This window comes from Haliotis rubra, unplaced genomic scaffold, assembly GCF_003918875.1.
Source record: "Haliotis rubra isolate DU_JTF1 unplaced genomic scaffold, ASM391887v1 Scf75, whole genome shotgun sequence".
NCBI classification, from domain to species: Eukaryota; Metazoa; Mollusca; class Gastropoda; order Lepetellida; family Haliotidae; genus Haliotis; species Haliotis rubra.
In genome coordinates, this window is record NW_025767468.1 from 1,625,116 (window position 1) to 1,651,240 (window position 26,125).

A 26,125-nucleotide genomic window follows, 5' to 3' on the forward strand; every position below is an offset into this window, starting at 1 on the left:
ATAGCGTTATTATTATTACCCCGGATAGCCCAAGCTGATGTGAGCCGCTGGAAGGTTAGTAGTCACATGGCTTATCCCACTGGGTATTCATTTTCTGCTAGGCGAACAGAGGCATGTTTGAACAAACTCACATGGAATTCGTTGTGGGGCAGGACTGACGACCCAGAAACTTTCAGGAGTCAAGCTGCCAAACACGGTCACCCATCCAAAGACTCTTCGCGCTGAACGTTGCTCAACTTCAACTGATTTGTGACTATGGACAGGAATCTAGTTAATCACAGCTCTACTGTAAGCAGAGTGAGTGAGTGAGTGTGTGTGAGTATGGTCTTAAAGCCGCTTTAAGCAATATTGCAGCAATATCACGGCGGGGACACCAGGAATGGGCTTCACACATTGTACTCCTGTAGGGACCTTTCGCGTGACTAGCGAACTCTTAGAGCACTAGGCTACCCACCGCCCCCTAAGGTAAGCAGAATCGATAGAAATAATGGTCCCCAAGAGATTAGTCGACCTTACTTGAAAGTGTTAAAATCAGAACTGACACATCACGAGTGTGACGGTACAATCGTGGCATGTGCAAACTATCAGATGTGTTTTCATGTTAACTTTCACTAACTGGAACACGTATATTCGACATTAACATGCATTTTTCATGAATCCCTAACTTATTTTGAAAGAACATATATTCGATTGACGTAACATGTTTTCAAGACATTTCATTTTGTTTTAAAATGCTTTGAAAATACTATACGGACATATATTATTCACAGATATACATACACAGATAACATATTAGTTAACCGAACCTTCAAGAAAAATGTGCATTTGTCACATTGTCAAATTGTATAATATCTTGCAATTGTATAATATAATTGTATGTCATTGAGAGAGAAAAGAAAAGAAATCAGCTAAAATTTACCATAAAAACCCAATCAAGAATACAGAGCTACAAGATTCTTCCCATCGCCATAAGAAATCTCTGTCCACTGCACGAATCAGAAAATATCAAAATCATCTGTTAATGAATCACTGTTATATAAGATTATAATATTAGATTAACCAAGAAATCTATATTCAAAGAGTGAGTGAGTGAGTTAAGATTTTAAGTCACATCGGCAATATTTCAGCCATATCGTGACTAAAGCAAGTTATAAATATATCAACAAGTTAAGTGAAATTATAAAATTCTGCCAACGAAACACAGTAAAATAACTAGATTATCACAGATATAGATATAAAACTAGTAACAAAATCTAAAACATATAAACTATACAAGACGATACAATATAAAAAACAGGCTATTAATCCCCAACAACTGAAGGTAGATCACCATACTAGGGACCATGGGGACTTACAGCACTTTTGCTTCCTGCATGGACCCTAGCTGGATTTATACCATCCCTTCAGCCATTGGCGTTTATACCGAGAATAAGCCATACACTAAAATGACAAAAATACTACAATTAAAACACCTGGTATACTTAAATGTACTTGAAATGTTTTGGGACTTACGTACCCTCTCAGGAGGACAATCATTTTACAATACTTCAACCCCCTTTGAGGGTACAGCCACTAACAATCTCAGTCACTAATTTAAATTACCAATAATACAATATTTATCTATTTACAAATCAGTTAACAAATCTAATTCTTTTAAAAATTCAACTATTAAATGATAGTTAACATTATAAAAGAGATCCTTCAATGTTTTGACATTAAAATACTTATCCCTTGTGATGGAATATTCAACACAGTCAAGCAGGACATGCTTGACCGTGATTCCTTCATCACAAGGGATACAAAACGGAGGATCCTCACCTTTCAATAGGTATTCATGAGTGTATCTTGTGTGGCCAATACGACATCGTCGTATGATGACCTCTTCAAATCTGGACTGACAACCCAAGTAAGTGTAACCGATAGTTGGTTTGATTGCATGTAATTTATTGATACCTACTTGGGCATCCCACTTCTTTTGCATCAGATCGCGGATGTATGTTCTAATGCTGGCTTTATAATCAGAGTATGGAATTAGAAGTGGTGTCACAGATTTGTTGAGTGCTGCCTTGGCAGCAAAATCGGCCATTGTATTCCCAGAAATGCCAACGTGGCTGGGTAACCAACAGAGGACGATGTCGTATTGGCCAGTTGCAAGATCATTATATAATTCTATAATTTCTATTAAAAGTGGATGTTTACAAGAAATATTTTTAATAGCCTGAAGGCAAGAAAGAGAGTCTGAAAATATGATATATTGTTTATATTTAGGGTGTCTATTTATATATTTAAGAGCTGTTAGTATTGCGTTTGCTTCTGCTGTGAAAATTGAACTGTCATCGGGTAATCTGGAAGAGATTGTTTTGGACCCAATGACAGTGGCACAAGCAACCGCGCCACCATCCTTGGACCCATCTGTAAATAAGGATTTATATGTATTATATGTACTTTTTAATTGATTATATTCTTGTTTATATAGTAAGTCATTAGTTTCTGATTTTTTAAATTTAGTGAGTGTTAGGTCGACTTGTGGCCTAACCAATTGCCAAGGAGGAGAAGAAAGAAGACGGGAAGGAGCTATATTTTCCAGCTCAATGCCGGCAGCAGCAATAAATGGCTTAATTCTGAGCCCAAGAGGAGGAACAAGAGAAGATTTTTGTTATACAAATCCTCATAAAGAGGATTAAAGACACAGTGAAATGCAGGATTAGACTCGTTTGAATATAATTTTGTAATATATTGTAATGATAATTTTATACGGCGTTGGTTAAGAGAAGGTTCGTCTGCCTCGACATAAAGACTGTCAATAGGAGAGGTTCTAAAAGACCCAAGACAAAGTCTTAGGCCTTGGTGATGGACAGAATCCAGTAGTTTTAGGTTGCTTTTGCAGGCTCCACCATATACGATGGAGCCATAATCAAGCTTCGAGCGGACCAGTGATCTGTAAAGGTATAGGAGCGTAGCTTGATCCCTTCCCCACCTTGAATTAGACACGACTTTCAATAAATCGAGTGCCTTCAGGCATTTAGTTTTTAGAGATTTGATATGCGGAAGAAAAGTTAAATGGGAGTCGAAAATGAGACCTAAGAACTTGGCCTCTTTTACAACCTTGATGGGAGTGCCATTTAAAACAGTTCCGGGTCTTTATGTGGTTTATATTTACGGCAGAAATGTATGCAATTAGTTTTTTGATTTAGAAAATTTAAAGCCGTTTTCAAGACACCATTTATTTATTTTGTTTAAACACAACTGTAGTTGTCGTTCAATGGTATGCATATTCTTACCACGACAAGAAATATTAAAATCATCCACAAAAAGTGATCCATCGATGGAATCATTTAAAACCTTGGATAAACTGTTGATCTTAATGCTAAACAATGTGACAGACAAAATACTGCCTTGTGGGACACCCTCATCCTGATTATAATGGTCAGACAGGGTAGAACCCACTCGGACTTGAAATTGCCTGTCTTTTAAAAACTGTGATATAAAAAGAGGTAAACGACCCCTTAAACCAAAATCATGAAAATCCTTTAAAATGCCATGCTTCCAGGTGGTATCGTACGCTTTCTCGAGATCAAAGAATAGCGATACTGCATGTTGTTTATTGACTATAGCATTTTTTGATAAAGGATTCTAATCGTACCAAATGATCAATGGTACTACGATTTTTCCTGAAACCACATTGAATATTTGTTATTAGGGTTGTTGGTTTCAAGATACCATGTTAATCGATTATTTACTATTCGTTCCATGGTTTTACAGACACAACTCGTTAAAGAAATTGGTCTGTAATTAGACGGATCAGTATGATCCCGGCCAGGATTTCTATATTCAAAGAATTCAGTGTGAAATGTTAGAAATTAATAAAGTAATCAAACAGAAACACACTGACAAATAATAATGATTTTACAATGACCTTACACAATTAATTGACAGAGAATACTTCAGTGACAGCACACTTTCAATCCAGTGGTAAAACATGTATAATGTGGTAGTAGCGGCAATAACATTCACTTAGCTCCAACTATGGTCAAGCTTTTGAAATAAGCCTATGTTGGATATCCAGGATATGTTTGGTTGGTATTGTAGACCTTGGAGAGTAACAAGAAAGGCAGAATACCTTAATAGATCGATGACTATGCTGTTGATCACTGGATTGTCTGGACCAGACTCGATTATTTACAGACCGCCGCTATATAGATATAACTCAAATATTGCTCAGTGCGGCGTTAGACAACTACAGCCAACCAACCGACCAATCCTCATTACGGAAACCTACCAGTGTGCCCTTTGGGATGCTGTAACCGTTATAGGTGCAGTCTTGCGTAGTGTTTCTTTGACCTGTCATCGTATCCCATGCGTAGATCGATGCTCGTATTGTTGATCACTGGATTGTCTGGTCCAGACTATTATTTACAGACCGCCGTCATATAGCTGGAAGATTGCTGAGTGCGGCGTAAAATTAAACTCACTCACAAGGTTGTATATTAAGTCCAATCCTTTTTTTCCTTATTATCAATGAATTGTCAAATGATATTGTTTTGAATGAAAAATATGGTGTTAAATTATTTCCTGATATGCTTGAAATATTATTTCTGATGTTTGCTGATGATGTCATTTTAGTATCTGATGCTGTCTCTGGATTGCAGAGACAACTGAATATTTTAGAAAAATTTGCTGACACTTGGGGATTAAGTGTCAACCTAGATAAAACTATTATTATTGTATTTAGAAGGGCTGGTGGTTGGCAAAATGTGAAAAATGGTTCTATAAAAATGAAATGATTACAACTGTTAATACATACAGATATCTTGGTATTATTTTTTCTTCTACCTCTAAAACGAATCTATGCGCATTTGATCTAGCTCTCCGAGGTAAACGTGCACTGATGGAAATTCTCCATAACTTAAATTAAATAATTAATAAATTCAATACTGTTGACCCTACTGTATTTTATAAACAAAATTATTCACAGGTTCAACCTTTCTTATTATACGGCTCTGAGGTGTGGGGACTTAATAGATTTGAGAAAATCGAAAATGTACATATTATCGCATGTAAAAGATTTCTAAATGTTGGTCGACAAACGCCAAATGCTATAGCTTACGGCGAATGTGGCCGATATGCATTATATATCAATGCCTTATGTCGGGCTGTGAAGTATTGTCTGAAGTTGATTGAAATGCCAAATAATAGAATACCTAAGAAAGCATATGACATGTTGTTTAATTTAGATAATCATTCATATTCAAACTATGCTTCATCAATACGTATGTTGTTGTTTACTCTTGGATTTGGTTTTGTACGGATTAGCCAATCAGTTGGCAATAATTTAATATTTCTTCGACGCTTTAAAGATGTTGCTATAATAGGTTTTATCAATCTTGGAATAGTATTTTACAAAATTGCACAAGATATAGATTATATAAGGAGTACAAAAGTCTTTTATCTCCAGAAAAATATTTTACTGCCATCACTGTAAAGAAATATCGTAATTTGTATACAAGATGGTTTATTAAGGCTAAAAGTAAATGAAAGCAGATGGTGGAATGTGGATTCTTGTCTAAGAATATGTCCACTTTGTGAATTAGACGTGAAAATGAATATCATTTTCTGCTTGCGTGTGAACATTATACTTTGTATTTTCCATTGTATTTTTGTAATAATCCAAATTTCTTCAAGTTTAAGATCCTCATGATGACAGACAATGATAGTTACACAAATGCTCAAAGTATATAAATATATGTTTCATAGCCTTAAAAGAAGGCAAACATCATTGAATGTGTAACTATTCTAAATATTATGTATGAATTATGTATTGCAATGTACATGTATACATGGGCCAACGGTCCAAAGGGGTGAATAAACACACTTGACTTCACTTGCCACTCACTCACTGTTTGATTGTACCTCACATGTTGAGAAATGTGGACACATAAGTCTGAAGCTGTTGTACGTCACTTATAATAAACATGAACAAATTGCGATAATTAGATAGTTTCCATATTTTCCTTTTTGTCTTCCCGAATCATGCCTCGCTCATCTTGGCGAAAAGCTAATACAATCTGTCATAGGACGCCAGGTTAGATTTTGTGAATTGTGAACTGAGAAAGGGATAAAATGTGTAAACCAAAGCTCGGTGCTATTGTTTTAGTTCAAGATGTAAACATGCAGTGCATGTAGTATTTGGAATGAGTATCATGCATGAGTTTCTTCATGACTTACCTTGGAAAACGGAACACACAGTCACTCACTCACTAGCTGGGCTTTCATGCAGTATTAGGATTGTGGATACCGCATGGATTCCTTCATGACTGACCTTGGAAAACGGAACACACAGTCACGGGATGCAAGATGCGTTATGCATGCAGTATTTGGAATGAGGATTATGCATGGATTTCTTCATGACTTACCTTGGAAAACGGAACACAGTCACTGGGTAGAAGATGCGACTCTGATCTCAAAAACCAAGACATTGAAATACATTTGTCAGAATGTGGGGAATCGAACAAAGCATACGTTCTGCTCTATCTGCCGGTGAACCAAGCGTAACGCCTCTACAGTATGATCCACAGTTCCCAGGTCAAACACTAAAAGTCTTCAGACCTGTCACAGCCACAGAGATCGACAGTCTCGTTGTGAAGGCAGCAAGTAAAACCTGCGCCTTGGACGTGTTACCAACATCTGTGCTGAAGAACTGTAGGGATCCCTTGGTTGGTCCTATTGCCGACATCGTAAACTGTTCTCTCGACCCAGGAACAGTTCTTTCATCCTTCAAAAGAGCACTTGTTACTCCTCTCATAAAAAAGTGACATTAGATGAAACACTGCTGAACAATTTTCGCCCGGTATCCAATCTCCCATTTCTTGCTAAAGTTTTGGAAAGAATTGTATCCATACGTCTCAGGGAGCATCTTAATCATAACAGCCTTGGAGAAGAATTCCAGTCTGCCTATAAGAGGAAAAAAAGTAACGAGAATGCACTACTGTCTGTCCAAAATGACATCATGCATTCACTGGACAATCAGGAAACAGTTCTCTTAGTTCTGCTAGACCTCTCTGCAGCTTTCGATACTTTTGACCATGACATATTGCTTCAGAGATTGGAACAAACAGTTGGTATTGGCGGCTCTGCACTTCAGTGGTTCAGATCGTACCTCACTGACAGATACCTTCAAGTTCAAATTGATGGATCCAGATCACAAGAATGTGAGCTGCGCTGTGGTGTCCCACAAGGCTTTGTCCTTGGTCCTCTCCTTTTTTAACATTTACATACTGCCAATAGGAAATATCATCCGACAGCACAATGTCAACTTCCATGGATACGCAGACGACAACCAGTTGTATATAGGAACAAAACCTACCCAAGTAGTTGCTTCCAAGTTACAGCTTGAACATTGTATCAGTGATATTCAACAGTGGATGACAGCAATGCAACTTATAAAATGCCACTCAAACAAGTTATTATATTTAAACCAGTAACGAACATTTTAGGGAACGTCATGTCTTCAGAAACATTGTCTTGTCCTCAAATAGATTTAAACTGGACAAATTTCATGATATTGAAAACTGAAAACAATCATATAAAGATTTAATAAACATGCTTGGGAGCTATTCTTTTTGGCAAACTAAACATCGATATTATATTATCTTCATAAATCGTAATTGTTTAAAGGCAGAAAAGTAAACTATTCTCAAGTCTACTTATTATCATGCAATCTTTTTGGGGTATAAATTTCAAATAATGATACGGTAATTATTATCATGAGACTAGCAACGAAACTTTTGGAATCAATAGGACTGTAGCTCAATTTTAATGCAATCGAAGCGACAGAAATATCCGTTACTTGGATAGACAGAGTGACATTACTTTGTAAACTCCGAAATGTGACTAATAACTAGACAGTTATGATGGTGTCCATTTTATATTTTGAAATGAAATGTTCGTTACATCGTTACTTCCTGTTTCAGATGGCTCTCAGTTTTAAGTCTTTGGTCATTGCATACATCCTCTTTGACTTCTCAGATGGGATAGGAGTCACATGATATTTGCAAAATAGTATAAGAACTTCACAAGCTATGTAGTTTCGAATCCCCGCGTAACGAACATTTCAGTAACGGAGATTACATACTCTGGCAAATCAAGCAGTAAGTTATAATTAACCACACACAAGCTTTGAATATATTGTTTTCTTTTTCCCATCTGGCATACTTCATCTTCTAAATGTAACGTAAACTACGTGAAAAAAGAGCATAGTCCCCTAACTTGGCGGCGGAAACGGACATTTTACTCTTATTTCTACGCATGTAATATTTTCTATGCATTGCAGTAATATGCTATGAAGAGAGATATTCTAAGCCCCAATTAATGACAAAAAGCTTTGGCGGTGACAGCATTTGTACCCCGTTATTGAGAATGAGTGTGTAGCGATTTGATGTAAGATTTTCTTCAACCACCACTAGCTCTGATCTATTCGGACATGGATCCCCAACATGACGCTTTCTCCATCAAATCTGTTCACCTGTCGAACGCAGTTCGGCGCAAAGCGTTCGTGTCAACGTCGTTACACACGTTGTCTCCCATCCCGTCGTTGCAGGAGGAAACGCGATTCGTTGTTGCACCATTGGACACGTCGTTGTCGGTGTAGTCGCGTCAGGACAGGTCCAACTTTCGGTCAATATGCTCGAATTCCCACTTCTCTTAGACGATTTCTGGTGGTTTGGTCGGAAATTTTTCGAAGACCTAGCACATGTTATGCAGTGTCCGCTGCTGCAGCGAATCGCTGACGTAGGTGAAACACCCGGATGAATCGGTCCTGAGCAGGAGTCATTCTTGGTCTCCTACTTCTGGGACCATCTTGGGCCGAACTGAAGCCATATGAAGCCAGGGTATTATCGATGCCATAATCGAGATATGGTGCTGTGGTGGACGTTGAAGTGCCTTGCAACGGCAGACTGTGACTCCCCTGCTTCCAAACGTTCAATGGCGATATTACAGTCAGTAGCATTCAATATTGGCATTTTAAAATTTTCGTTTAGGTAGTAAATTTCGCAATGAAGTGATGAATTTGCTTTCCTTTTATAGTCAATGTATTTTCTCATGTTTCCGGCACATTGCACGTGCACTACGTGGAAAACCTTTTTTCTGAATGCAATTTTCATGTATTGTTTACATTTTTTTTATAACGAACGTTTACAAACATATCTTGGAATACGTTTGCGCGCAATAGACAACAACCACGACATGATTAGCGGGATTCAAACATAGGAATTTTCTAAATAACGATTGCTGTCAAAATACATAGAAATAAACTGATGAAAACGTGCGTGCGTTTCTTTTTTTTGAAGAGTGTATATGCAATATATTGTCTGAATGTCTTTATATGCCATATTTTGAACAATTCAAATCTTCATGTAGTCATTAAAATAAAGATCATCTTTTATTAACTTTTAGGTGTGGAGCTGGGCCCTTATTCTCGGAACGTTCGTAACCCTACGAATTCTTAACTTTGATCGTAGCCAATGTGTTAAGTATGGGCTTAAGAAGTTCGTAGGGCTACGAACGTTTCGAGAATAGCTAGCCTGGTTATTAATAATACGAACATAAAATGACCTTGCGAGAAAATAACCTATCTCGATTATCTGACGAAACAGAAAACCTTAGGTGTAACAGCGAGTAAAGTTTTCGGGGGACACCAAATATTGTCTTTACACATTGTACCCATGTGGCGAATCGAACCCGGGTCTTCGGCGTGACGAGTGAACGATTTAACCACATGGCTACCCACTGATCCTAGATGTAAGAGAGAAATGGGTAATGCGTACATGCAGGGATAACCAGAAATCAGTGATAACATCACGCTTATTCAAGTCTGGAGTTTATACCTGAAGTGAAACTGCTCATGTAGTACACAGACATATCATTACTTAGAGATGATCAGTGCAGGTAGGGTCCATGCAGGTAGCAAATGTACTGTAAGTCCCCATGGTCCCTAGTATGGTGATCTACCTTCAGTTGTTGGCGATCTATAGCCTGTTTTTACATTGTATTGTCATTTATAGTTAAAATATTTTAGATTTAATTATTAGTTTTAAATTTATATCTGTGATAATCTAGTTGTTTTACTGTCCTTTGCAGACACGTAACTAAATTCAGGAAATTTGTTTTTATTCATTTATGAATTTACAACTTTCTTAGTCACGATATTGCGGAAATACTGCCGATGCGGCTTTAAAACTTTAACTCACTCACTAGAAATGATCATATCCGTGAAGATCCGAGAACTGATCTTCTGCAACCCATGCTTGTCATAGGAGTAGAATAACGGGATCGCGTAGTCAGGCTCGCTGAATTGGTTGACACATGTACATGTCATCGTATCCCAATTGTGGAGATCGATGTTCATGCTGGTGATCACTGGATTGTGTGGTCCATACTCGATTACAGACCGCCGCCATATTGCCGGAATATGGAGTTACAACAAACCAACCAACCAACCATCCATCCAATGTTTGTTAATGCATAGTTGCAGCTGTCTTTCTATCGTATACATGTTCTTACCTCGTCAGGAATGATTGAGTGAGTGAGTTAATATTTATAGTCACATAGGCAATATTTCAGCGATATTATGAATGTAAAATGTTATATATTAACAATAAACGCAATTAAAATATAAAAAAATACCCCAAAACCCCAAACAACACTGTCGACAAAGGAGAGTAAAATAAATAGAGTATCACAGACAATTAAACCGAGCAAGTAACTTTTAAAATTAGACAAATAGTACAGACAATACAATATAAAAACGGGCTGGAGATCACCAGCAACTGATGGTAGATCACCATGCTAGGGACTCAGGAATGATTGAGTGAGTGAGTGAGTTATTATTTAACGTCACACCGCCAATATTTCAGCTATATCGTGACGAGAACACATGTGACACTGACATCGATACATGAAATAGGTAAGTGAAGACAAAGCATTTATTCATTGGATTAGTTATCACATACATAGTTATTGTAGAGTTAATGATTTAACTTTCCAGTATATTCATTGAAGGTGTCTTAATAAATGCTATATTTGTGCAGTGTCCTGGTTATATACTTTGAGATTGAACATGCACTAATGCTGTGGTACTGTCTGAAACAGAACTAATTACGTTGTGCAATTTGTATTGTAATTGTAACGGGTAGAAGCATTTGCTGTTTCATAATCATACAATCCTTTCAAAAACATCCGGATAACCTTTGCTATAAATACTGCTCTCAGAAACTAACACCCCTCTCGTGAATAGTAATGTTCCGGAATAAAATCACATGTTATAGTTCAAATGCACATATAGGAATAACGGCTGTTGCATATTTGGCCAACATACCTTCAATATCAGCGAGCAACTTCTTGCGTAGGGAAAAATATTATCTCCGCCCCTCTCTTAATGGCAAAAATCCGAGATCCTAAAGATCAAGCACAAAGAAAATATCTCCTTTCATGAAGCAAAGAAGAGGGTTGCAAGTTTAACTGCAGCCCCTTCAACCATCACCTACTCTTCTGCTGTCTCCCGTCCTTCTATCGCTACTGCAACCATCTCATGTCAGACCGACCTGACATGGATCATGTCTTCTCAGCCAACTCAACTCAACACAACTGAGCCCATCTCAGCCACTCCATCTCCAACGCCAAAAGTCAAAACCTCTGAATCGCAAACACCAGAGCAAATGCCAAAACCAGAAACAGAAACTGCGCGCAGAAAAAGGGAAAAAAAGAGGCTAGAGAGACAAAAGCAACTCGAACAACCGCCAAACACAAAACCAAAGGCCACCTCTCCCTCAGAGGTCCCCATCGAGGTCCATAACTCCTTTGGCCCTCTGGATATGGAGGTAACTCCATCTCCACCAGACACCAATAGGAGTTCATCAAACGCTTTCTCACGTTCACGAATCCACAAAACATGATCCAATGGAATTGCAGAGGACTAAAGAATAATTATAATGAATTACAGTTATTGATCCAAGACTTCACACCATCCGCGTTTTGTCTCCAAGAAACCTACCTAAAAAGGACTGATAAATTTGACATCCGTGGGTACAGTTCCTACCACTCCTTTTCTCCTCGCGGCGTAAAAGCTACAGGAGGCACTTCTATCCTGGTGAGGCAGGGCATCCTCCATAGCCCTGTTCCACTTAACACCAACCTACAAACTGTTGCTGTCCGCATAACTCTGAACATTGGGTTTACACTATGTTCCCTCTATCTCCCTCCCACCTTAACTGTCCGCCTATCAGATCTTCAGAACTTATATGATCAACTCCCAAAGCCCTGCATAATCATGGGCGACTTCTACGGCCATAACCCCCTATGGGGGAGTACTGATACAAATAGTAAGGGAAAGGTCCTTGAAGAGTTTCTCTCAAATAATGATGTATGCATCTTCAACGATGGATCAAACACCTACCTCCATCCTGCCACTGGATCATACTCTGCTCTCGATCTATCACTTACAGATTCTAATCTTTTAAATGAGTTCGAATGGTCGGTCCATGACGACCTTTGTGGAAGCGACCACTCCCAACAATTCTTACTCCTATCAACCCCACGGATGAACCACCATCAACAAGATGGAATGTTACTAAGGCCAATTGGCCTTTATTCCAAACCCTATGTTCAGAAAAACTTAAGCCGGACAACTTCAGGAATGTTCCTGACCCCATGGAACTATTTTCAGACGTCCTAAATGCCATCGGAGACAAAACTATTCCAAAGTCCTCTGCAAACCCGCACATACGCAAACCATGGTTTGATACAAACTGCAAACAAGCTAGGAAAAATAGGAAGAAGGCGGAAAAATATTTCCGACATCATCCTACAGTGCATAACCTGAATGCTGTTAAAATGACAAATGCCAGGGCAAAACGTACCTTCAAACAAACTAAACGCCGGTCATGGAGGAAATATGTGTCAAAAATCAACCCCCGCACACCCATGTCCAAGGTGTGGAACATGATTTAAAAGATTAAGGGCAAAGGGTCAAAATCAGGAGTTCACCCCATGAAAGATGGTGACTCCCTCCTCACAAACAAATCTGAAATTGCAAACAAACTTGGCGAAACTTTGGCAAACCACTCCTCCTCATCAAATTATAACCCTCAGTTCCAGAAATACCAAACCCAACAAGAAAAGAAACCAGTCAATTTTAACTCTGATAATGGGGAGGATTACAACGAAACGTTTTCCCTCCATGAATTACGTACTGCCCTAGGACAGGCTCACGACACTGCGGCAGGAGCTGATGAAATCCATTATCAGCTTCTGAAACACCTCCCTGACACAGGCTTGGAAACACTCCTAAATATATTTGATGACATCTGGACATCCGGACACTTCCCCCCTTCGTGGCACAATGCCATTATCATCCCTATACCAAAACCCGGCCGCGATCATACTGATCCCTCAAACTACCGTCCTATATCACTAACTAGCTGCGTTTGCAAAACCATGGAGCGCATGGTCAACAATCGATTAATCTGGTACTTGGAGTCCAATAACCTCCTCAGTGACCTCCAATGACCATCTGGTGCGTCTCGAATCATTCATCAAAAACTCCATTGTCAACAAACAACATACCGTATCTATCTTTTTCGACTTAGAAAAAGCATATGATACAACGTGGAAACATGGTATCCTAAAAGATTTACACGAGTTTGGATTGAGGGGTAGACTACCTCAATTCATATCTCAGTTTTTAAATAACAGACAGTTTCAAGTTCGGGTGGGTTCCACACTGTCTGACTATTTCCACCAAGATCAGGGCGTCCCCCAAGGCAGCATCCTGTCTGTCACACGTTTTTAGCATCAAAATTAACAGCCTCACTGACGTTCTGAACAGTTGCGTTGACGGGACCCTTTCCGTGGATGAATTCACTATTTCATGTCGTGGTAAGAACATGCACGCAATAGAAAGGCAGCTACAACTCTGCCTTAACAAAATCCAAAAATGGGCCAATGAAAATGGTTTTAAGTTTTCAAAATCCAAAACAAATTGTATTCACTTTTGTCGTAAATACAAACCACACAAGGATCCAGACCTAACTTTAGATGGTACTCCCATCAAGGTTGTAGAAGAGGCCAAATTCCTTGGACTCATATTCGACCGCCACCTGACGTTCTTACCACACATAAAATATTTGAAAACAAAATGCTTGAAGGCTCTAGACTTGCTAAAAGTAGTCTCAAATACAGAGTGGGGAGGGGATCAGACCACCCTCCTTCACTTGTACAGATCATTAGTTCGCAGTAAACTAGATTATGGCTCCATTGTCTACGGTGGAGCCTGCAAAAGCAATTTAGAAAAACTAGACTCTATCCACCACCAAGGGCTGAGGCTCTGCCTGGGAGCTTTTAGGACCTCTCCGGTAGACAGTCTATATGCGGAGGCCAATGAACCTTCCCTTGAACAACGCCGCATTAAACTCTCACTGCAGTATATCACTAAATTACGTTCAAATGAGTCCAATCCAGCATACAATTGTGTTTTCAACCCGCTCTATGAAAACTTATTTCCTAAACAGGCCAAGCCTGGTTCCACCACTTCGAATCAGGATCAAACCCACATATCTGCAGCTAAAATTGATCTCAACATCATTGCACCATACCGACTTCTGTCCTCTCCACCATGGCAAATGGTGAAACCACAGGTCGATCTCACCCTCACCAAACTCAAAAAGTCTGAAACAAATCCCTTGGTGTTCCAACAGGAATTCAACCAGTTACGTTCGAAGTATAACACTCACATATCCATTTTCACAGACGGATCCAAGGATGATGGCCATGTTGCCAGTGCTGCAGTCATTGGATCCAAGACTGTCTCCTCTAGGATCCCCGACAACAGTTCCATTTTCACCGCTGAAGCCAAAGCTATCTTCTCAGCTTTGACCTACATTCAACAGCAAAATCAGTCCTAAAACTTCATCGTTTTTACAGATTCATTATCCTGCCTTCAAGCACTTCTAAACGTGACTTCAAGTCACCCAATCATCCTGGACATAATACAACTGTACAACGACCTTTCTACTGGCCAATATGACATCGTCCTCTGCTGGTTGCCGGGTCACGTCGGCATAGCAGGTAACACTAAGGCCGATGCTGCAGCAAAAGCAGCTCTTGAAAAATTATCCACTGCTAATCCCGTACAGTGATTTCAAACCCACTATCAGAAGCTATACTCGGGACCTGATGCAAAAAAGGTGGGACACTCAAGTAGGAAGAAACAAACTCCATGAATTGAAGCAAACAATCGGTTATACCTACTTGGGATGCCAGTCAAGACGTGATGAAGTAATTTTACGACGATGTCGTATTGGCCACAGTCGATTTACACATGACTATCTACTAAAAACGGATGGGGATGGACCCCCCATATGTCTCTCCTGCGATGAGGCTTTCACCGTCAAGCATATTCTGCTTGACTGTGTGGACTTTACATCTGCAAGGGACTCGCATTATCACGCAACCAATCTGAAAGATCTGTTCTCCAGCGTGAGCGCTCATCTGATACTTAACTACCTGAGGGAAGTTGATCTATATCATAAATTGTAACTGTGTAATGTCACTAACGAATTTACCTGCTTTTCAATTTAGTGCTATGACATTCTGTTCCAAAATGACAATGTAATGAATGTGTGTCTTTGAAACGAAACCACTTTGTACTTACAATGTATATTAATGCAGACTTGTTCTCGTCACTATATGGCTGGAATAATGCCGATGTGACGTAAAGCCCAACTCAACTCAACTCAACCCTCTCTTAATGCAGTGAAAGGTTACGCAGGCAATATATCGCTTGTCTTTCAAGAAATAACATCTCACGATCTCATTGATAGTTCCTCAGTATAAGATGTGGCATGAAACGTCTAGATTAACTACAAAAGTATAACAATGACTAAGCATACAGAAATTAAATCCATTTGGAATTAGTCGAAGTTGATAATATACTTGTCACATGGGTTGATTATGAAGACGTCACATGTATATCCATAACTATAATGACTTCAATTAGTTCCTGTCGAGATACACGTAAATTTAGGGGTTATCAGGGAGAATGGCTCACGACAGAAGCTCTAACACTTTCGACAAATCTCAAAGCTTATGTGTGTGTCGTAAACAGGGACAATGCGACTTTCAATGTCTAGGGTTTGAACTGCAGCCTGTATGGAGGTGGCTGTAAGATAAATTTAGGCTCGTATGTGCTCGGGTCGGATGAAGGGAAAGGCTCTGACGGATCACGAACAAGGTCGAAGTTTTGCAGGATAGACGTCAGTCCAAGAAATATCCTGACTCGGGCCAGCTTCTCACCAATACAAGAACGCTTTCCGACACCAAACGTCAGCAGTCTGCAAAGTAATACAGAACACGTGTAATCATGTGTATGTTTATACTACCTACATTGCGTAATGATTTGAATGTACCTATGATTTACAGTCCCATGGCGTTGTGTCCAGACCTAACATCTGATCATAATGAACGTTCATATCATGCATGAACAACGCGTAATATACGCATCAGTCAAAGTATGTATGCTTTAAGGGGTACTCATCATCGTTCATACTACCGAGCTAAGCAAACGCTTAAAACTGCCGCCAAGGCAGCCTCCCCATGACCAGACAAAATGGCAAAGTGTGGATACAGTTTGTTTTTGCGGTATTCCAAGTTGTCCGAATAATTGAAAATAAACAGTATAACTTTTCCACAGGTACCACCAGACGGGTGGGGTTGCATTGCGACGGGAGGATGGTAGGACCTATAACGACACCTCATCAATTATGCCACCGATCCAAGGATAACTTACAGCTTATTCAACAGCCATGAAAGAATGTTTAGGTTTTATTTCACAGGTATGTATTCAACGTATGGGACCTCTTTGTGTATAAGCTTTCTTTTTCCCCTGCTGGAAACCATGAATTCGGCTATATGCAGATCTACCTCTGACGCTTTTCATCCTCCGATGGCAGAAGTTCGCCATTATCATCCAAGAATCTGGTTGGATCAAACGTGAAGGGATTCTCCCAAAATGATTCGTCGTGGTGTACACGCCATACGTTGTAAATAACCTTCATAAAGAGAGATTCTTGTCATTATTGTGAACAATGTATTATGTTCTAATGTCAAAGAATATAAGTGTACTACAAAACCCTAGGATAAATATACGATGAAAAATACAATTTTCAATGAAACTGTTCTGTTAATGTAGTGAGGGATATCCAAGATACAGTTGTTACAACTATTGATATTCTCTTTAATGATATAAATAGTTTTACAGTGTAACAGGGAAGTCAGATTGAGATTTGCATTAGTCGTTGAACGTCAGATAGATTTCGTTAGATGACTGGTCCACTATCCTTCATGTCCTTTACCATGGAAAGTAAAACGGATTTATATGGCATGAATCTGCCTCTGTCCTACATAGACATTCACAGATTCGACGAGGCATTTTTTAATCAAACGTGCAATATCAACTGGGTTTATTTTAGCTCATTGTCATCCCTAGTAAATTGAGAGTGGACGGTGATGATGCAGCAGCAGAAAATATAAACAATGGAAACCATTCAATATCACATGAGATATATTTAGTATTCAAAATGGTGTCTAGTTTCATATTTTGTAAAAATATCATTTCTGTACCCATTAACTGAATAGCTGCAATAGTGGTAATGAATATGTAAAAATGGTTGTTACATGAACATCCATCCCTGTGCCATTAGAAATGCTATACGTTCTGAAGCAGCAACTGACATATGATCATGAATCATATCGAGGGCCAAGAAAGCTCTAGCAGTACGAACTTGGAAGAATCTTTGGAGACTCCCGTCTATAATGGAACACGATTCACAGCACAATCCTGACTTAAGGATAAGCGGAGGAGTAGTTTTAAAGGGTGTGGGTGGATCCACTTGATAGATGCAAGTGAACAATGAAGAAATAACCGGCAATGACTTCGAACAAGGATTTTGAAGGGGGACTGTCTAGAATGGAATCTGGAGCCAACTTCTGCATTGAGACGAAACGTTACCAACGTCTTAGCAATTCTTGCATCTGACAGCTGGGGGAACAAAATGGACGAACAATGAATGATTGACAGTTCATTATGACACAATCAAAAAGACAAGGGGGTGGCAATGTAAACAGAAGTTGTAAATTCCTTTTCCTTCCTACGAAATATCGCTTAAGTTGAAGGACCTTTTGACCACTGAGATATTTCCTCGATATTCATATTAAAGTCAACATTAAAGACTCCCTTGCTTTGTTTCACACTCTTTGAGACACAGAATTCACAAATTGACATAAATCCAAGGCACCCTTTAAATGATCAATGATCAACAGGTCATTTTTTCTAAACATAATTCACCAAATAAACATAACCTATAGATGCGTGAATGCCACGACCAAAAGAGAGTGGACTCAATCATTTCAGTGAGTGAGTGAGTGTGGTCTATCGCCGTAAATTGGGCTTCCCGCATTTTACAATCGTTTTAGGCTAGGTCTGGGGTGAACAGGTGAAAACATTACAAGTTTAGATAGCAAATCATGGTGTTTACGCCTTTTCGATACAGTCTGACATAATTGGCAGCACATTATGCATGGGTAGATGTTACCTCGATTGTGTTAAAATATATCATTATATCCCAGCCCATCAATATCGAAGACAAAAGAAGTGTTCGCCAAGTGTTCGCACATGGGGCAAGGTAGACTAAGGCTTAGTCTCTGAATATATATAATTTTGATAGTAACAAACAAGTCAATTTATATTGAAAAGGAGCCCTAGGGAAATCGGAGATTCAGAGACAAAAATATCTGCATTGGGGCTACACGCGCTGGGGCTATTACCAATTAGAAGTCACATCATACAACCATCAGATAACGCTATAAGTGAAAGGCATATTTATTGGCCCTCCTGTTAAGCCCTGTCCTATCTCCATGCTGTCATCACCTCATGTGGGCCGGTCAAGTGCCCCTACTGCCTAACATTTTACTGTTGGGAAACTTGCAGCCCACAATGTCACTTGGACTATAGATGACCAAGGTGCAAGATCTGTGTGGAACACCAACAAAATTATTTATGAATTTGAACTTATCTCCAAATTCAAACGTTTCCATCTGTATATATGCTAAGAGGATATAGATAACCACCTTTTTTTAAACAAACTGTTCAATGGGGCCAGCGTCTGTCTTACGCTTGAAGATGTTCTGGGTATTTCTAAATACTACATCATCATCACTAGATTTCACCTTGCATGCCTCAATCACATCACAAAGGTAAACAGATTCAATTCCGAGATGCTGTGCCTTTTGAATTTGGTTTTTCATGAGAAGGCGACTAACGGGGTCGGGTGGTCAGGCTTGCTGACTTGGTTGACACATGTCGTCGTATCCCAATTGTGTAGATGCTCATGCTGTTGACCACTGGATTGTCTGGTCCAGACTCGACTTATTTACAGACCGGCGCCATATATGGAATATTACTGAATGCGGTGTAAACCCAAACTCACTCACTCACTCTTCATGCTAGGTCCCTGCCATATGTTTTACTGTTGAGCAATTAGATAAAAAGAGATACTCAAAACACACCAGAGTTTAACACAATAGTCTTATATCAGGTATAAGAAAAATAACCCTTGTTTTAATTACAATTAAATGCTTAACCGCATTTACAATTGGGCTGCTATGTGTGGAACCAAGTCAGACAATGAAACAATACTTTTTACAACATTACATTCAGGAGGAACCTTTCCCCAAGATTTTGCTTGATTTGTCTCTTTAAGACCAGAAACTATGCACAAGGCCTCCACTATAGCTTCATGTCACCCAATGTGCTTGTTAATTAAGAGTTGACAGATGAAAATGTGAGGCAAGATTCCAGACAACTGGTGAGGATGTTGGTCCAGCCAGCCATGGCAGTTAGATATATTTACTTTGTAATCCGACCCCCAAAGTGAGTTAGTTTTCTTGCAGATGTTAACAGACCCCGAACTTGAGGAAATCTAGACTTGCTTTATTTAGGGCTTAAGCATTGCAGAGAGGGCTTGGCAGTAGGGAAAATAATGTGGTTCAGGGACTGTGAGACAGACTAGGGGCGAGGTGTCAGTCGCTCTGCACTTTACCAAGTGAAATAAGAAAATGGCAAAGTTAGCCAATATTTTAGGCTAACCATATGATAAACTTACTGTGATGATATAATTTGTATATGACATTCCAAAAGATGGAAATGTAACAGTAACTAGCCCAATAGATGCCAAAACAGCGACAGAGTGTGTCAACACTGAGGTTTGGCCATGGGAAGGTGGTTATGTCCTCCTGTTGGAGGTAGTCGGTAACAATACGCCTGTGTTCCTGCGATGCCATCGTGAAACACAAAACGAGGTCTATGTTGGCGTATCAGTGGCACCACGTGTTCCTCAAGGATGTTGTGACGGTAGAACTGCCCAGTGAAACGTCAGTGAATAACAAAATCACGTGAATAACACACCATCACCATTACTGAGCCTATCCCAAAAGGATCGTTCTGTCTAACATTAGCGGCGTGAAAATGCCCATTCCCTTTCAACCACAGGTGTCAATCTGTCAGTGAAGTCCAAAGACAACCTCAGTTCCCTTAAAAATATAACGTTTGCACCAAAACGTTTGATTCACCCCTGCAGTTCTTGGCACGAACGACGTCTTGCGGTAATGAGCCAGTCTGTCAATCGTGGGAAAACTCCATCCATGTTGCTGATTACAAATGATGCTAACATCTGTAAGCTTGTGAAGCTCATCTTCAATTTGACTTTCGTACTTTGATCACGGGTACATACTCCTGATGTGAGTGAGTTTGTGAGTTAATGTTTAGCGTCACATCGTGACGTGACGAGAGCAATTTAATTTATATCAATAGTGAAATAAATAAAAACTAGTTCGTAAAAACTTGTCATCGCAGGACAGTAAAAATACTAGGTTATCACAGCTCTTCATATAAAATTAGTACGCTATCATAAAAATAAATCACTAGAGACAACAGTATAATATAAAAAGACGGACTATAGATCACCAGCAACTGAAGGTTGATCACCATACTAGGGATCATGAGGACTTACAAGACTTTTGCTACCTGCATGGATTTAATATCTGGATATCTGCTGGATTTATATCAACTCCTCAGCAGCTGGTGATTGTAGTCTACTCCTGATGTGAACGGAATAGCCCCTACTTTCTTTTAAGTGTATTTTGCGGATATGTTGCCCTTCAGTACTTCGAATACGTACCCTTGTGCCCTTGGGGATGCTGTAACCTTTAAAGCTGCAGTCCTGGGTAGTGTTCCTTGGTCCAGGCGTACCGATAGGAGTGTAGTAGCGATATAATTCTAATTCCACAGCCTTACTGTAGGGCATTTTGTTCCGGTCCTCCAAACCAGGAAGTCGGTCCTTTCCAACCACTCTCTGGATCTCCTCCTGGATCTTCTTCTGAACCTCAGGGAAGTTTACCATTGCAGCTAGGGCATTGTACATGGTTGGTTTTGTTGTGATAACACCTATCCACATAATAGAAAATAGTGATTTAGTTTGGGACCTGGAATCTGTGAAGTGATTATTATTTACATTTTCTTGGGTGACAGGAATAGTACAAAACTATTTCTGTATAGAGATATATGAACTAGAAAGAATACGGCTTCATCTTATTTTTACAGTATTACCTGCAAGCAGGGAATCCACCATGACACCTTTTATATTTTCCGTTGATATCAATCCCTCCTCATGCTCTTGTAAAAGCAAAGTGTAGAGACAGTTGGGCGTCGTATCCTTGGATTCCTTCAAAATTATGTCCAATCTATTACACCATATTTGCAATCAGGGTTTTCTGATTATACTACAATATTCGTGCAATTTGTTTAAAGTACATACACTACCATTAATTTCACAGCGTCATTCAGACGTGTTTTACTTGACATTAATTCAACATTTCTTAGTATTAGTTTGTATACATTACCTGTGATATTTTGTCAAAAGTTTCGGTAAAATAGTGGTAACCATCCTTCAAAAATTGGCAAGCGTGTCTCAGTTGTGGTATCAACGTCGTACTAAACGGGACATTGTCAATGAGAAACTGGTTCTTGTGGTGTAAAAGGACATCATAGGCATCTGAAATTTTCTGACAATTTTCCAGTGTCTTATGGCCAAGTTGAAATTTTCGTCCACAAAGCTGAAATAAAATACACTAGCTGTGAATTGACACAGGTGAATTCTGCGGTCATCAATATAAATAGAAGCGAGAAAACTCTTTCCACGTCGCTTGTACACTTGTGACTATCATGAGTTTATATTTGTTTCCGCAGTATTACAGCTGTACGATGTTGTTTGTAAAGAAATCGAGTCCAGATTGTCACGATGTGATGCGATAACAGAGCATGTGTTTATGAATAACTATGAAATAGTGATGATACCAGGTGTTCGCGAAAAGGTGACTCGTCATAAATGTATGCTAAGTTCAGTCAATTAATCACCTGAAGTAATTCGGGAACGTACGGTATAAGTCAAAATAGGGAATTGCATTGGACATTATTTTTGTCACTGATGCATTAAATATGGAAATTATGTTGCGGAAGTTGACACCCAATTCATCATTAGTGCCATTTACGGATAAACACAATGTTTCCTAATTATTACTGAAAATTCTTCAGAAGAAGGCACCAACTTACCAAAACCAAGATCACGTTGCTGACATATTGGTTCAGGTCATTCCACGGGTCAAAAGAGACTCCATTTCGTTCTCTGCACCTGTTGATCATTTCTTGTATTTCAGTTTGGGCAAGATGCTCAACGTTTTTCAGTGCAGTTCCATATTGTTTTATTCCTCGAAAGGTCAGTTTTCTCAGGTATTGCTGTGTGTCACTGGCCGTCTGGAAAAGCAAATCATCCGGAAGCAAATACTTGCTAATGTATGAATTAACCCTTCCACTAAAGATGTCAGCATATGCAGGAGAAAGAAGGAGGTCCCTTATGATGTGGAACTGGTCCAAAATGAGTACAGGTTCCATTAACAAATGGACGGTGAATATGCCATCGTATTGCGAACCCAATCTAGTGAGATCATTGAGCATTGTAGAGTCTTTTATTTCTTGGAAATTGCCCAGAACTGGCAGTGGTTTTGGACCAGGAGGCATCTTGCTATACTTCCGTTTCCACTGATAAATGTAGGCGATAAACAGCACAACGGCTGCCCCCAGTATAATCTCAGTCAACATCCTGTTACAACGTCACAGAATGGACACAGATGTCTAAAACAGAAAGAGGAAATATATCCATGACGGACATATATGTTTCCGAAAACATGACAACTAAAAATGAACTAATTCCACCATCAATGCACATAACCTGCTTATGGAGCTGGCAAGAGACATTCCAGTTTTAAAACTACAATGAACAGCAAATGTCCAAACATGTTGACCCTGATAGCATGAAAATATAATCAGTAAAACGTTTCACAGAAAGACTTGTTTCAGACGTTAGGAGGCTTGTTTAAAATATCAAACATTATAAGGTCGGTGATCAGTCATTATTCCATGAGATAAATAACAAATTGTATGACAATTTGACTGTTGGGAGTCATATACATACATATACAATACACACAAATAGTTACCTGTCCTTGTCTTCGTTCGTGACAACCAGCAATGATAAACGTCGTAAATTAGCTTTGTGCTACGATGTTTGGTCAAGATTGATGCAGATTGTGGGACGTTATGTGTTAACACGACTGCAGTGTGACCCTATTTATTACCTCAGAGCTGGTTGGGAAATGGAGGAATGTAACCTAATTCTGACAGCGGCTCGTAATGTTGATTTAATCTTGAATTAATGTTTTTAAAGTTGCACTGCAGTACTATTTGAGCTATAAAATGTCTTGTTGACAAAACAGGCCTGGCAACTATAAATATAGCAAAGTTTTTCTTTAAAAGTAGTTTTCCATTATCTTTTGATACGGCTAAGGTGAGGTGAGGTGAGGTGAAATTGGGTTTAACGTCGTACTTGAGTATATTTCGCTCATATGACGACGTGCATGCGTGTGTATGTGTATGTGCGACTGCTTGTACTAGCCTAGACTGAAGCTGGTTTTATAGTGCTAGCTAACTGAGATACCAGGAGGACCAGGAGGCATCTTGCTATACTTCCGTCTCCACTGATAAATGTAGGCGATGAACAGCACAACAGCTGCCCCCAGTATAATTGCAGTCAACATCCTGTTACAACGTCAGTGAAGAGACACAGATTTGTATGTATATCTAAACCAGAAAGAAGAGGCAGTATATCAATTAGGGCTGGGACCGGTAACCCAGATACCCTGCACGGGTGGGTAATGAGTTGGACCCGGTACCCGTCTCAGTACCCGGACCCGTTATGATCATGTGACTACTAGATTAAACAACGTAATATTCTTTCATGATTAAAAGGTTGTATTGTCTTTGAAGATTTAGACATAACTGATAATACATGGTTAAAATATTGAAAAAGTCGAAAAAAATGTCAGGAATTAACAAAATGGGTATACGAGTAGGGTAGGATAACAGGGGGTGGGGTAGCCGGGTAGAACAATTTGGACCCCTCCCAGTCCTAATATCCATGACGGACACATGTCTTTGAGAAAAAATGACAACTGGAAATGAATCCACCATAAATGCACCATAACGTTCTTATAGAGTTTGCTGGAGATACACCAGGTATAAAACTACAATGCAGAGCACATGCAATTATCGAAACATGTTAACCCTGAAAACATGTTCTAAATTATATCATCAATAAAAACTAACAGTTTCACAGAACCGCCTGTGTCAGACGTTAGCAGACTTGTTTAAAATATCAAACAATATAACGTCTGGCAATCAGCGATTATTCCATGAGATAAACAACAATATGTATAATGATTACACTCAAGGTACTCATATACATATATATACAATAATGTCGTTATATGAGCGAAATATTCTCAAGCACGACCTTAAATCCAATTTCACCTCACCACATATACAATACATACAAATAGTTACCTGTCCCTGTCCCGGACAACCAGCAAGAATGAACGTTGTTAAACCTGTTTGTACTATTGTGTTTGGCCCCTACATCTGTGAAAGTTGATCCGCAGATTGTGGTTCGATATGTTTTAACAAGTCTGCAGAGTGGAAGTGTGCAGCCTATTTATTCACCTCATAGCTGGTTGGGTAATGAAGGCCATGACACAATTCTGAACGACTTGTAATCTAGTCTTAAGTATATATTTAAAGTTATATGGCAATACGTTTTGATCTATAAAATGTTCTTATTATGTAAACAACTTGTTGACAATGAAGAGCCTAACAACCATAAATATATCACAGTTTTCTCATTATAACTAGTTTTCGACTATATTTATGATCCAACTGTAACAGATGAGAAAATATGAAAAAGAATATTTACATATTGTTTATCAATAGCATAATTTCTGGGCTGCAGATATTAGAATTTCAATGAATTATGTGATTACAATGAACATTCAAACGTCTGCTGAACACCCAAATGTATGTGAAAGGGCATTTAAACTTGTGTAAAAGTCAGGAATGACAGATATGTTTCGATACCTTTATTTTTGTTAAGAAAAGAATTGGTTAGCTAGAAGTTGGTTATATATACTGACCAGCAATAAAAACGCAACTCAAAATTCATAAAAATTATACTTTTCCAGCCTGAGTTTGGATTTGATACTTTAACACAATTGTTTTGATTTCTTGAATTGCGTTTTTTTTGCTAGTCAGTATGTGCCATTGTTAATATGTGTCTCTTTTGTATGTGGGCCTATGGTCTTTCGTGCAATAAAGAATTGAATTGAGAATATGAAACTTGATGCTTTATTTCTATATTTCTGGTTTGCATCAAGTATGATTATCTTAAAGCTTTAACATATGTCAGTGAAAAACTCGTGCGTGCACAATAAAGAATGTTTATCTACTATGTGCCAGGTCAAATGCTAGCACACTGACATGCACAGTCAGCCTTTGACTTGATTGCGTTGTTTGCAACGATAGTTTGGTGGCGTGAGTGGTTGAGATACAATTTATTATCAGCAGTATTTCAGC

The 26,125-nt window shown here is 39.0% G+C and overlaps 1 protein-coding gene across 3 annotated transcripts; it reads right to left on the reverse strand.

Moving 5' to 3' along the window:
* Positions 1 to 15,935: 15,935 nt before the first annotated feature.
* Positions 15,936 to 25,184, reverse strand: LOC124260057 (cytochrome P450 2C15-like). Of its 3 annotated transcripts, none has more exons than XM_046694300.1 (7): positions 25,064 to 25,184; positions 22,718 to 23,296; positions 22,009 to 22,221; positions 21,716 to 21,830; positions 21,288 to 21,553; positions 16,975 to 17,102; positions 15,936 to 16,385 (listed from the first exon to the last, which is right to left on the reverse strand). In XM_046694300.1, the coding sequence occupies exons 2-7, from the start codon at positions 23,261 to 23,263 to the stop codon at positions 16,181 to 16,183; spliced, it is 1,473 nt and encodes a 490-aa protein (XP_046550256.1). In that variant the 5' UTR covers positions 23,264 to 23,296; positions 25,064 to 25,184; the 3' UTR covers positions 15,936 to 16,180. The 3 variants fall into 3 exon arrangements, with proteins under 3 accessions (XP_046550256.1, XP_046550257.1, XP_046550255.1); XM_046694301.1 differs by having other exon boundaries at positions 25,054 to 25,175; XM_046694299.1 differs by lacking the exon at positions 25,064 to 25,184 and adding an exon at positions 23,662 to 23,888.
* Positions 25,185 to 26,125: the final 941 nt, after the last annotated feature.

What these genes read in the sequence shown, in the direction of transcription:
- LOC124260057 (XM_046694300.1), bottom strand. Translation starts at nt 23,263, where the DNA reads ATGTTGACTGAGATTATACTGGGGGCAGCCGTTGTGCTGTTTATCGCC. An exon ending in GCAACGTGATCTTGGTTTTG is followed by an intron (nt 22,222 to 22,717) that starts GTAAGTTGGTGC and finishes ATTTTATTTCAG; the next exon opens with CTTTGTGGACGAAAATTTCA. An exon ending in GGTGGATTCCCTGCTTGCAG is followed by an intron (nt 21,554 to 21,715) that starts GTAATACTGTAA and finishes TTATGTGGATAG; the next exon opens with GTGTTATCACAACAAAACCA.